General features: G+C 41.7%; 1 protein-coding gene across 1 annotated transcript; it reads right to left on the reverse strand.

Annotated features, from left to right (window-relative positions):
• On the reverse strand, positions 1 to 12,499 carry pidd1 (p53-induced death domain protein 1). Its single transcript, XM_049573856.1, has 15 exons — positions 11,400 to 12,499; positions 10,604 to 11,017; positions 10,326 to 10,478; positions 10,155 to 10,206; positions 9,838 to 10,039; positions 9,030 to 9,179; positions 8,238 to 8,411; positions 8,008 to 8,155; positions 7,794 to 7,929; positions 7,557 to 7,707; positions 7,261 to 7,384; positions 6,833 to 6,948; positions 4,197 to 4,304; positions 3,749 to 3,945; positions 1 to 585 (listed from the first exon to the last, which is right to left on the reverse strand). Exons 1-15 carry the CDS (start codon positions 12,055 to 12,057, stop codon positions 351 to 353), a joined length of 3,018 nt encoding a protein of 1,005 aa, XP_049429813.1. The 5' UTR covers positions 12,058 to 12,499; the 3' UTR covers positions 1 to 350.
• Between the last annotated feature and the right edge of the window lie 784 nt (positions 12,500 to 13,283).

A 13,283-nucleotide genomic window follows, 5' to 3' on the forward strand; every position in this document is an offset into this window, starting at 1 on the left:
TCATTTTGACTTAACATGAGTAGTTTTATTTTCATCCTATATAGCTTAATACATTTTTATCTCTTCCTGGCTTCCACAGGATTGTCTTGCATACTGAAACAGTTTTTAAAAAGTAGAAAGTGGAAAAAAAACAAGCCTGAGGCCATCATTTTTATGCAGTCCATCCATTTCACCTGTCTCCTGTGGGTCATCTTAAAGGTGCTGCCAGCTGGCGATCATGATTGTGTTAAGATAGATTTTTTGTACTCCAGGACACTTGTTTAGACAGCAGGATGAGATGATGGGGGCACACTGTAAACAAACAGGTTACTCAAGTGTAAGTCAGCCATCTGCACCCAGCATGGGTTTATCTACTGCTGTGCGTCACAGAGAGAGGAGCTCTCTGCTTCCAGGCCCACCCTCCTCAATGACTCTGAGTACTTTCTCCTTCCTATACTGACGATGTCCTCAATCTCCTCTGCCAGGTCTCTCCTGCCGCTCTCGATCATAGCTGCCACCAGTCGTGACGCCGCTCCTGGTCCTGCGTTCTTCTGTCCTCGGGCCCAGTGGAACAGCATGTCTAGCACCAAGCCTCCCAGATTGTCCCTGGCGAGGAGAGCAGAACATATACAAGAAGATTTACATCGGCTACTGTAACTTACCAAAGGTTTAAAAGATAACAGATGTAAATATATATAGCTATAGCCATGAGCAGTGCTGTATGTTTTAGTACCACCTTAGGATAAAATAATTTGCCAGATACTGTACCTTAACCTATGAAATGTACTAACACTCTATTAATACGTGGTATTAGGATCTCAATGCAGTTGGAAGATAAACCATGTATAAATTATAAGATTCTGGATATGCATCTCCTGTTTCCAAAGAACAAAAATCAACCATCAAATACACATATTATTAAAGGGGGCAACTACATTTAATTTATTTCAAATAATGAGATATAAAGGTATGTAAAAGTTACCCTTGTGAGCAAAGATCTCAAGCTTCAGATCGTTCTGAATATATTTCCAATGTTTGTTTTTTTACTTTGGCAACAAGGTCAACTCATGACAGATTCTTTATGTAGTCATCTGCTCCAGGCATGCTACTGCAAGTGTTTACATTACATAGCCTACACTGTTTAATGAAACTACATGCTAATGTCAGGGAAATATGTGGTCTTGGCTGCCGTTGTTATTAATTTCTCCCTGATTTCGGATCATATTCCTGCTGGAACATCTCCAGTTGTGTTTATAAGCTTTTATTGGTGATTTCTAATGGGAGAATGTGCGGCTACACAGTCATTCATCTGCTGCAAGTGCACTGCTACATGTAGCTACTACTGCAGTGACTTAAAATCAGTGGTGAGTAATAAATATAATACCATTACATGTAATTTGTTAAACCATGAGTGGAGGGAAGAAGTCTGCTAGCCACTAGGCTAATTTATGCAATGTAAACATGCTAACATGCTAATGATGTTAAAAACTGGCAAAAAACAGTTGTTTTGTCTCTAAATCTTGACAATTATTATTGAGCTAAATTTGATACTTGTGTTAAATGATCTCGTTGTTTTATGGCAGTTTGGAGAAGTTTGCTTTCAGGGCTTTAAGCAAGATAACCCTGAATATGATGGTTTGTCACCCTGACGATGATGGTTTGGGTTAAGATGAAAAGTTTTCTTCCAGAAAGGTCTTCTGTCAGAAAGCCCTGAGGGTTAGCTTATCCATGTGCTGTTTTATGTCTGTTGGTGGAGTCAGTAAACTTTACTGCACCTAAGCTATTACAGAACATTAAACCGTGTACACCAATAGAAAATAGAAACCCAAGATACAAGCATGAACCTGAAAACGAGCATAATGAGTCCCCTTTAAAATGACATGTGAAAGAACTCCTATATAACAACCTGACACAGAAAACGATTTACGCAATAGTATGCATGATTTAACATAATGCGTTTTTCTTCCACCTCCAGGATGCGTCACAAGAGGTTTGCTGAGCATGAGGAGTAGGGGGGAGGGACAGATGAGCATCAGTCTGTGTGTAATCTCCTGCAGTGTCCCAGATGGCTCAGTGATAGCTGACAGTGCAGATTAAAACAATCAAAATTCTCTACCATTTCTCTCCCACTGTGGTTTTCCTTCACTCACATTACATCTCACTCCATCTTGTTCCCTTAGAGGCTTTGGCTGTGCTAACACAGATGTGTGTGCACGCACTGGTTACGTCATTCCCTCATGTAGAGAGAGGTGCTTTAAACAGGAAATGTACATTTTTAGCTAAATCTCACTGTCAGGTTTACACATCCTTATTTATCTTTAAAGGGCCAGTGTGTAATATTTGGCATGGTTTATTGTCAGTCTGAATCTGAATCTGAATATTCTACCCATTAATATGTTTATACAAGTGTATGATCGCTATAAAATAAAATTCATTTGGTTTTCGTAGCCTTATAATTATGCTTTTATATATATATATATAGCAAGGGCCTTGCTTTAGAGAGGTCGCCATCTTGCGCCGCCATGTATGTACGGCAGACTGAGTGGACAATCCAGCCAGCCAGAGAACGCGTTTCACGTGTATAAATGAACCAACGAAGACAGCGGAAGGAAGGAAGAAGGAGGAGGAAACAGCAGAGAGTGTTAGTAGTTCGTCGATAGAGAGTAGTGAAAAGTTTTTTTAGTTATAAAGTTTGCGAATGGACCACACTTACCACACAACAGGAGAGAATGAACCCGAACCGTCATCTGCGAGGAAAAGAAGACGTAACTTCACTCCTTGTGATGCACTCTCTGCGGCGCTTTTCCTCCTGATGATATATCTCCCCAACAATGGCAGCAGTAGCACCGAATCCCATCCTGTGCATTCAGCCTCTCTTCTCACCCGCTCAGCATCAAACACATGGAGTTCCTCATCTGTATGCTCCGGCTCAAACAGGTATGGCTCTGGGTCTGTGTCCGCTACAAGAAACTCTTCAAAATCGCGTTCAAAGTCGTCCATTGCAGCTACTATAGTCCGGAGATATTGCTAGGCTAAATAAACAGCTGAGCTCTGTTTATCTGCTACGCTATCAGTCAGTGTGCGGGCTGGAGATTGGCGGAGCAGAGAGGGGAGGGGGGTCCCCACTCAGTATGGTAAACGAGTATGTGTGTATGAAGTGTGTCTGTTACACTAGAAGAGTCAGAGTTTGGGACGGAGTGGAGTGTTACCGGAGTTTCTGGAGTGCTCAAATAAATGGGCCTTTTTCCCGAACGCTCCTCTGGTCTCCTGCTCGTGAGGGATTCATTACAATATCGTAACATGGTTTAGATTTCTAAATAAACATTCACCTCGTCGCTAGATAGACCTGCTCCTGAAAAACTCGTGCGCAAGGCTTTTTGTCCCTACAAGGCCACCGTCATTTACCCGACGGGAGGGGTGAGCGAGTGAGCCCTGCAATCTAGAATTTGACCACTGATGTCACTGTTTTCAGCCCATTTTACACACTGGCCCTTTAACAACAATCTAGATTAAACAGGTTAGGCTGGCATAATGTTGGAATTCTATAATATTCTTGTTTTCCAATTACAATTGAGTGCTGCTTTTATATAAATGTGAAACTAACCTCTTAAAGGGAGAGGTCAACTCAAAATCAAAAATCCATTTTACCTGTAGTGTACTAAAGTTAAAAATTAAAAACCACATATGTATATTCTAGCTTGTAAAAACAATCACCAAATCAGAAAATACTGAGTTCAGTTATGAAGACGACACAGTTCATCATTCCTACCTGTACTTGAACTGGATGCGGTCTAGCTCCTGGTAGCTTAAGCCAAGATTGATTCCAATAACACGCCAGTCCTGTCCGATCTGAAGAGAAATGGACAGCAGGTTGGCCTCTGTCAGGTAGCCGCTCTCAGGGTCACCCAGGTTCAGAGGAGGATACTGGATCTCCTCCATGACGTAGTTATTGTCTGAGTTTAGAGCCTGTGATAAAACCAGAAAGGGAATAAATATGTGCAGTGCTTCCCTCAGCTTTTAAAAATATATTGTAGGTAGAAGCTGACATTATTTTGTTACTAATAATGACAGAAATAAGCATCTAGTTTAGACTCTACATAACAATGTAGCAATTTAACATAATACAACATAAAAAAATATGTCTATAAATGGATATTCACATGGATATAATTACATTATTATATGAAAAAAAAGAAAAAAATATGGCATCAACTGACAGGAAGTCTAAGTGGTAAAGTTGCAAGCCACTGGCTGTCAAGTCCTTTCCTCTTCCTCACCACTTCCTCTGGCAGATCGCTGGGAATCTCCCCTCTATAAAAAGATACCTGTAGAGAATTCAGAGATTAAAAAAAAATAAACACACACACACAAACATATTTTCAATGTGTTGTCCATATAGACTGATTGATGGGACAAAATAAAATTGCATTTCTAACCAGCACTGAGCCAGGCGACTGTGGTAACCTGGTACAATTTACATTGAGTAACCATGAAGACAGAAACCTCCATACAATGCAGCGCAATAAATACTACCAAATAATAACTTTACATAACATGTTAATATTATATTGGTTTTCTTAGAGACCAATACTTAAATTGTTTGTGTTTTAAATAAATTCTTTTGTACATTTGGAGGTCGTACTTTTCGGTTTGATGATTTATGCTAAAAGGTTTTGGGGTTTTTTCTACATTGCATATGAATGAGCATAAATATGAGAAACGCCTTTCTATATAATATAAATCAATACGTCTGACAGTTTCACAAAGGTAGCATGTATTATAGGATTGGCTTAGATCATATAACAGTATCATTTAAAGGCTCATTTAAAGGCTCATTCAGATGAGATTTATTTCTCTAAGGAGAGAGGTGTTTTTAACATCACATTACTACTCTGATCAGTGATTTCAATCCCATCACGAGCACATTCGTGGGTAATAATTCCCTTCCACCCCTGTAATAATTACAAGGCACAATTCCATCCTTTTTTTTCTGCCATGTCGCTGGTCTTTCTGTAATTTAAATCCCGTAGGGGGTGACATCCTTGTCTTTTGAGTCGACCTCTGATTTTTTACAGTAGGATGAGCTGCTGGTACTTCTCTTTTTTTCCTTTTATCTAGGGGCGTCCCAAACAAGTTTCTTGCACCCCATCTCGATCCAAGTCATTTAATACTGAATAACTGCCAATATGGAGTCCCGATCTGATACCTTCCTAGATAATATAGCTGGACATTGCACACTTAAGTTATTTAATTATTCAAATCAAATGTATATGCTAGACAACTGAATAGCTCTGCAATGCATTAGGAAAAAAATCCCTGCATCCAACCTGTTCCTTATTGTTTATTTATAACAAAATAAGTAAATAGGTATAAAATAACAAACCCCCTCTTTATTGTTTTGGCCTTGTTGCGTTCTCGAGGGAATTTCTCTGTCCCTTTAAGAGACTATTCTTCAGCGTGTGTTGCCTTAGTGCAGCTTTTGTACAAGTTACCTGAATGAACCGTCGTCTGACTTTTTTTTGCGTGGATGATGCTACATAAATGCATTACTCTTATTGGCTTTAAGCTCCCGTAGCTTTTGTTGCACTTTGCAGTAGCTGTGGTGAGTGTGATTGTCTTCGGTTCTGCACTGCTACCTATCTGTCCTCCGCCTGCTGTGAAACACTGTGTGCCATAAACGCAAGATATTCTCACACTGAGCTGTAATGAAACGAGGGCTCATAATTTTGGTAAAAAAAACAACATATATAAACATTGCATTTTACTGTCAGTTATGGCATGTTATGTTTTGCTGTGGGTGGCTTTTACACACACACACACACACACACACACACACACACACACACACACACACACAGGAGCTCAAGGGATTGGAGGACAAAAGGAGAACGGAGAGTTTAAGACGGCTGTTCCCCTTTTGTCTCTGCATGAAAGCTTTGTGAGTTTAAACACCAATGTGACAGCTGACGTAAAACAAAGGATTGGATCCTCTATATAATTCACTATAGCAAATCCCAGTCATTTAAAAAATGCCTTGATCGGCCCTGATACTGATCTCTGAGATTGGATCGGGACATCCCTAGTTTTTTCTTGTCAGCTCTAACTGCTTAGACGTTTATAAGAAAATGTAAATTGGTAACTGGGTTTGCTAATCTGATGATGCTGACATCGTCATATAGGCCTTACTGGGTACCACTATGATAACAGAAACATTTAAATTATTAAATGGGCTGTTGTCACTGCAGCTACAAGCTGGCACTGGTATCCTCTTTTTTGCCTGTATTTTTTTCACATTTTGGCAAACTGGCACCATCGTAAGTATGGTAAATTAGCTATTAGCTGGTCCTGTTTATAATGTACCCACAGATGTAGAGACAACTACCAGTGGAATACGTTGATACTGAAGAAAACTTAAAAATTTAGGATTCTTAGGCAAGCTCTGAAGGATCTTTAAGCTGATTTATGGCCATTTACTGTATTTGCAATGGAGATCATGATATCCTCGGAAGGTGTAAGTCACTCTAAATAATATCAGTATGTCAAGATTTGACAAAGTTATGACTCCAAGAATGAATGGCCTGCAATTTCCCAGTGATTAAAATGTCACCTCCCCCTGTAATGTAAGCCATATTTGGATGGGGCTTTAGTGTAGTATATATTGTGCAATGTGCAGATGAGTGATTTGAACAATTTGTTACTTATTGTTTGCTATAATGTAAATGAGATCATGCAGTCTTTGCACCAGGTGTACCGCCATGTAATGTGAAAATTTAAGATTCATAAAGTGACTTTGTGCACAGACAAATCAGCAGCAATCATTATTCCAGTCACTGCACCATCTTGTCTGTCTTACTTGTCCCCTCACTGGCACCTTCTGACCCTGAGCTGGACAGATGTAGACTTCCTTCAGATTCTTCAGGCTGGAGTAAAACTCAAAACACAGTCTTCCCGCCACACAGTCTGGTCTCTCTGGAGAAAACAGGAAAGCATAAAATGTGTGTGTTTATATGTGGGGGTGGGAGGGGTGGGTTTTCAATATGTATGTATTATTTTTGTTTGTTTTTATTCTGTGAAGCACTTTGTGCTGCATTTTTAATGTATGAAAAGTGCTATACAAATAAAGTTTGATTGATTGATTGATTGAAAATGTCTCAAGGACACTTCTTACAAATGGCAGTTTCAGGACAATCATTAACAGCAGCACATCATTAGACCTCAGAAGGAAAGGAAGCAAGAGACAAAGTGTTTATTTAAGATACAGCTTCAAAGAGGACTTCAGACCTGTGCTGATATCCAAGCCTCTCTCAAAGCCGGCGAAGAACTGCTCTCCTTCCAGCATTTCACACAGGTCTGAAGGCTGAGGTCCATCATATTGCTCTGACAAAGACTGCACTCTGCTGTCCACCTGGGTAGGAAGCATCACTGTTTAGCATTTATGCGTAACTGTTACGATTTAATTCACACTGATTATGAAATTAGTGCCAAAGCTGAGAGAAAACGCTGATATACAGACTGTCTTTGGTCTAAGTAGATCTCTTTAACTACACATTCAGAGCATAGAGAGCAGAATTACACACCTTGTTAGCAGGTAAACACTGCAGCATAACTTGTGAAGGATCAGTCTTCCTCTGGAGGACGAGAAACTGAACTCTAAACTGTTTAAGCTTTTGATAAATCTTCCTGACCACCCCACTGACACAGCGCTGAGTCGTGTACCACAGCCAGTACCTGTGATGGTGCACACAAAGCTGTGTTAGTGCCATGTAAATATATTAATCAAACAAACATTATGAGAACATATGACAGATACCTACCAGGAGAAATGTGTGATGTAGAAAATGGCATACAAATGGGTGACGTAGAGAGACACTTGCGATGTAATGTCAGTCCAGGTTTGGGCAGTGGGATCTCCGTGTAGCAGATGCAAACAGGACATATCGACTGTATGGCCTGCAGCAGCACCAGATATGTTAATATATGTTTATACATTCTGTTATAAACATGTCTGAGAGCAAGGACATACTGTACCTGTGACTCCAGATGGCAGAGGGATCTGAACTTTGACACGCTGCAGGAAATCTATGCTGGGAGTCTGAGAGAGGCAGAGGAGAGGGCTAACTGTGGCCTGAGGATCACCACACAGTGTCTGGACCTCTGACACAGACACCTGCAGCACCTACAGAAGGAGAGACAAACTGAAGTCTTGCAAATCACAGATATCACAATGACACACAGATATCCATATGATGTAGTGTTACCTGTAAGGTTATGACGCGGGTCTGCACAGTGGAGTCTGGAGGAAAGTGGAGCTTAACTCCAGGGTCGGTGCTGGATACCAGCAGAGCGCCAGCTGGTGTGACAGAGCAACTGTCCTTTACTGGGCGAGACACTGCCATAAACCAGGAGAACTGTCTCACCGAGCAGCAGGCCAGCTACAGGTACACCAACACTCATTAAAATTTTGTACTGCCAAGGAAAAAAGCTTAAAGGGACAGTTCACTCCAAAATCAGATATACATATTTTTCCTTTTACCTGTAGCGCTGTTTATCAGTCTAGATTGTTTTGGTGTGAGTTGACAAGAGGCTCCTGCTCGTGACAGTGTGACATGTAAACATTAATGGTGTCTTCCTTAGCTGAGCTGTAATGTTAGCTTGCTCAGTGCAGCTAGGTGAGCTAGCAGTGGATGCACACTTCCTTCTACATGGTGATGCAGTTGGTGGATGTAGTTCAGTAGACAGAAAACGGTTCCTACATGAAACTGCTCACAACAAGGTCTGTGGATTATCTTGAGTAACTGGGTCATGATTTCTGGAAAGAGACATTGCTGTTGAGTTTTTTAAGTGTATTTTTTCAGGGCCATCTAGCTCCATTATATTCAAAAGAAGGCAGACATCTCTACAGCTGATACCTCCAACACTTGGCAACTCACAACAAAACAATCTCAATTGATAAACAGCACTACAGGTAAGAGCAAAAACATGTATTTTTAATACTGGGGTGAACTGGCCCTTTAAACACAACTGTAATAAAAGAGGTTTTTACACGTTACCCTTGCTGGACGTCCACCAGGGTGGCTACTGTGGCTCTCGCTTCCCCTCCTCAGAACAGTGGGCAGAGTGCTCCATGACTGTCCGTCAAACCTCTGCACCACCACCTCCCTTCTTCTTGTGCGATGATATGACACACACACCTCCACAGGCTATACAGAGTTCAAAGTTGAAGCACATTTACGTCAGATAAGTGCAGGAAAGAGCACACTGTGACAAGATGGAACGAGACTAACCCGTGAACACTAACGACTATTTTCAAACAAGTCTTTACAATGCTAATTTTAAGAACTGGTCCAGCAATGTGGTGCTGCACTTCTGTAAGAATTGGGGAACTTCTTAAATAGGGATGAGTGAGTAATGGTTTCCTGAATTAGTCATCACCACTTGTGCCCATCACTTTTCTGAAAAACAGATTTCATAATAATTGATCAAAATCTGTGCAGAGGAGATCGACATGTCCTGACTTTTAATCCCACTGTGTCAAGCTCCACAAATATTGAATCCTACAATTCCCATAATGCCACACTTTCTGTTAGCTCCTCAATGCCTGGTGAATGCCCATGTCTCTTAAACTCCAGTGTGTAATGCAGACTTTCTGTTATAGATTCTTCTCTAAGTCCAAACTGAGGTCGCCCCGATGACATCATTATGACTTAATCAGGGTTATTTTTTCAGACAAGGCTCCTCCAAAGCCACTGACAACATTATACAACAGCTCTTTTACAGAGTAGTCCCAAAAATGACGAGGAAACCAATATAAATGCGTAAAATCCATGCAGTGTCCCCATAACAGACGTGGTATAATACCTTTAGAAATGTAATTCCATGAGGACGAAGTTCCAGTGGAAGACTCAGCAACACGTCATGCTCCTCCAGCCACACCCACTTCCTCTCCGGCCTTATCTCAACCCACTCCAGTCTTGTGGTTGTCGCCAGGCACCCCGGGGGGAACAGCAGCTCAGCCCCCCCTGGGAGAAACACATGACACCCAGCAGACGAAACACAGAAACTAAGGAGCAAAAAAGGAGCATGACATCTTTAATCTTAATCTGGTCAGAGACACCTTAACTGACAGTATTACTGCAGATTGAGAAAATGTTTCCACACTGAGAGTGACACTGTACCTGTGCTGATTATATCCAAGGTGCAACTCTTGAATTTTTGTTTCTGCTCGATCTAGTTAGAAAACAGTGATGCAACAGAGTGAATATGTTGACAGTGAATGTAACGCTGTTTTAGTACAGGCGAAATTATTTAAAAACTAATCAGCTTGAAGCTTATTCTCCTGTGCTCACCAGGTGTAGGAGGGAGAGGAGGAGGGGTTGGAGGACGTCCCAAAGGATTGTCACGCACATCTATTTTCAGCAGAGGTAGTTTGTTCAGACAATGTGGGATCACACGGAGGTCGTTGCTGTAGATGACAAGCTCCCTGAGGGCGACAAGGGAGCCTGGGCAACAAAGGAAAACTCATTTGCACCTTTCTTTTTTTACTGCTGCCTTCATGCTTGAGAATTCTTGTTTATTTTTTGAAACAGTCTTTCACTGACACTCCCACTCAGCCTTACACCCTTACCCATGCTCTCTGGTAGTTGCTTCAGCTTGTTGTGAGACAATTCCAGTTTCAGAAGCTCCCCCAGACAACCAATTTCATCAGGTAGCTGCTGAAGGAGGTTGTGTGAAATATCCAGTGTCTGCAGCGCTTTCATTTGACCCAGGCTCGGGGGAAGAGAGACCAGCTTGTTCCCCAGGAGGGAGAGGTAGGTGAGGGAGGACAGCTGGCCTATATCAGGAGGCAAAGCTGAGAGGTGGTTGTGACAGAGGAGCAAAGAGGACAGCGCGGGCAAGCTGAGAAGGCAGGACGGCAGACAGGAGAGCTGGTTGAAGGAGAGATCCAGGTGAACCAGATGAGAGAGGGAGGAAACAGATGTGGGCAAAGTGGTGAGGAGGCCAGGCAGTGGGTCACCTTGCGAGTCATAAAAACAGTGTCCTTGAAATAGAAAGAAAAGGGGGTAATCAGACAGAGAATTACACCCATATTACATTGCATTAAAATAGCATTTACTGTATCTACTTTAGTATGTTAGAACCAATGAATTAAGCCAGTGGTTCCCAACTGGTCCAGACATGGGGTCCAGATTTCTCCTGAGTCATTAATTCAAGGTCTATACAGTTTAATATATTCAGCGTATCACTTAAAAACCAAAACTCTATGCTGGAAATTCAATGCTCTGTCACTTGCGGTCCATTCAGAACGGACCTGTGACCCACTTTTGGATCGCGACCCACCAGTTGGGAACCGCTGAATTAACCCATTTAACCATCTATTCTAAGCAGCAGTTGATACCACATGAAATTAATCAGAAAAGTACCCCGAACAGCCAGTGAACGCAGCTCTGTCAGATGGTGCAGGACATCCAGAGCACCATCCAGGGCTGCTTTATCCTCAGAGCCCAGTCTCAGGTACTGGAGCCCCCTCAGCTGCTCCGGGACGGACCCCCAAAGCAGAGGCAGTGCAGCTGCTCCTCCCTGGTACACATCCAGGGTCAGCCTTGTATCAGTCAACACAGCTGGGAGCTCCACAGAGGGAGGCAAAGGTGGAGTCAGACACACAGCAGAGGAAGAAGAAGATGAGGATGAGGAAAAATTGGCATGGTGATGGGTGGGGAAGTAAGAGGAGGAGAGGCTTGATATGGAGGGAGCACAGGTGTCCATGAGGCTGGAGGGAGACACAGAGGGAGCATCCCTCTCTGGCTCAACAACTTCTGTTTGGCTCTCAGACATCACACCGCTTGACATCGTCGGTCCAGCCTCCCTGTCTGAGTTCTCCTGATCCTGGTACACAAGCTCTCTGCACAGCCTCAGAGCCAACATGTCCGTGGAAGGGTCTGGTACTCCACCTGTGGATGTTATTGAAGGTGCCACTCCCACTTCTTCATCCTCCGACCTGCCTGGCATCACAGTCCTGCCGGCTGCCTGCTCTCCATCCTCTTTATCAGGAGCTGCCTCTTCCTCGCTGCTTCTCTCCATTGAAGACACTGTTAATAACTACAGACAGCTAACTGGCGAAAAACTTCCTAAAGGTCCGACACTGGTCCGAGGGTGTCTCTCTGCATGGTGTGTCTGTAATGTCAGCCATTACACTATCACATATAGTCATTAAAGTCAAACATAGCTAAACGACTGCCATTAATAAACGACCAGGCACATGTAACTGACATGTTTGTTGAGTGGTAAGTTATAACTGTTACAGTAATGTTAGCTGTTAGCTCGTCACATTACGTGAATGTTAGCTAAAACTCACATATCTAATGCTCTCTGTGGCGACATTAATAACCGTTATGTACCGTTTCTCATATTACTCACGAGCTAATGTAGCGTTATTTACTAAAAAATATGAATTATCAGTCTCTGTGTTAAGTTGTTTCTCTCTCGAGCTCTCTGATTTCTTTCACTTCCTTGTGTTCGACAATGTTTTTAAAGAAAAAGCCTGTCGTCACAGTCGCGCGTTCGTTTTACTGTACATTGTCTACCGACGATTGACAGGAGCATCTGCATGGATCTAAAATTAGGAAGCCCCGCCCTTCCAGTTGTTGTTGTGTATAAAACGAGCGCCTTGATGCTTGCGCCGCCAAAGTTTCAACTCAGGGCGGGACAGGCTGACAACGTGTGCACTCGCTGTTGGTTCCTGCTCGGCCAGCGGGCGACGCTGTTTAGTCTGATGTGTTAGGTGAGTAAATTATATATGAACACATGACACATGGTTCAAGTTCTAATAATTCTAATTATATTAAATTAAAATGTTTAAAGCGTCTGATAAAAGCAGTTATGGTAATAGTGTTTGATATGCTTTCTTTGGTGATGCATGGGTCCATTTATCATGAGTTATATGTTGAGTTTTACAGACAGTAATTCATCCTACACAAAAATGATTATTTTTTTAAATATCAAATAATAAAAATAAAAAATGCTAATAATAATGCTAATAATAATAATAATAATAATACAAAAAATACAAAAGCATCTTAAAAAAGAATTGTGCAAATCCATTGGAATAATTCAATATTCAATTATTATTTATGTATTTAAGATGGGATTTTATTTATTCAAGTTTTTTTTTTTTTTTAACCAGTCAAGTCATTATGAAAAAAATATATATTTACAATGGCTGCCTGGCAAAAGATAAAGCCTCTTGGGGGGAAGGGGTAGGGACACAAAAGAAATGAAGAAATCAATTTTTTATTTTTATTTTATTT

This window comes from Epinephelus fuscoguttatus, linkage group LG4, assembly GCF_011397635.1.
Source record: "Epinephelus fuscoguttatus linkage group LG4, E.fuscoguttatus.final_Chr_v1".
In the NCBI taxonomy this organism is placed as follows: Eukaryota; Metazoa; Chordata; class Actinopteri; order Perciformes; family Serranidae; genus Epinephelus; species Epinephelus fuscoguttatus.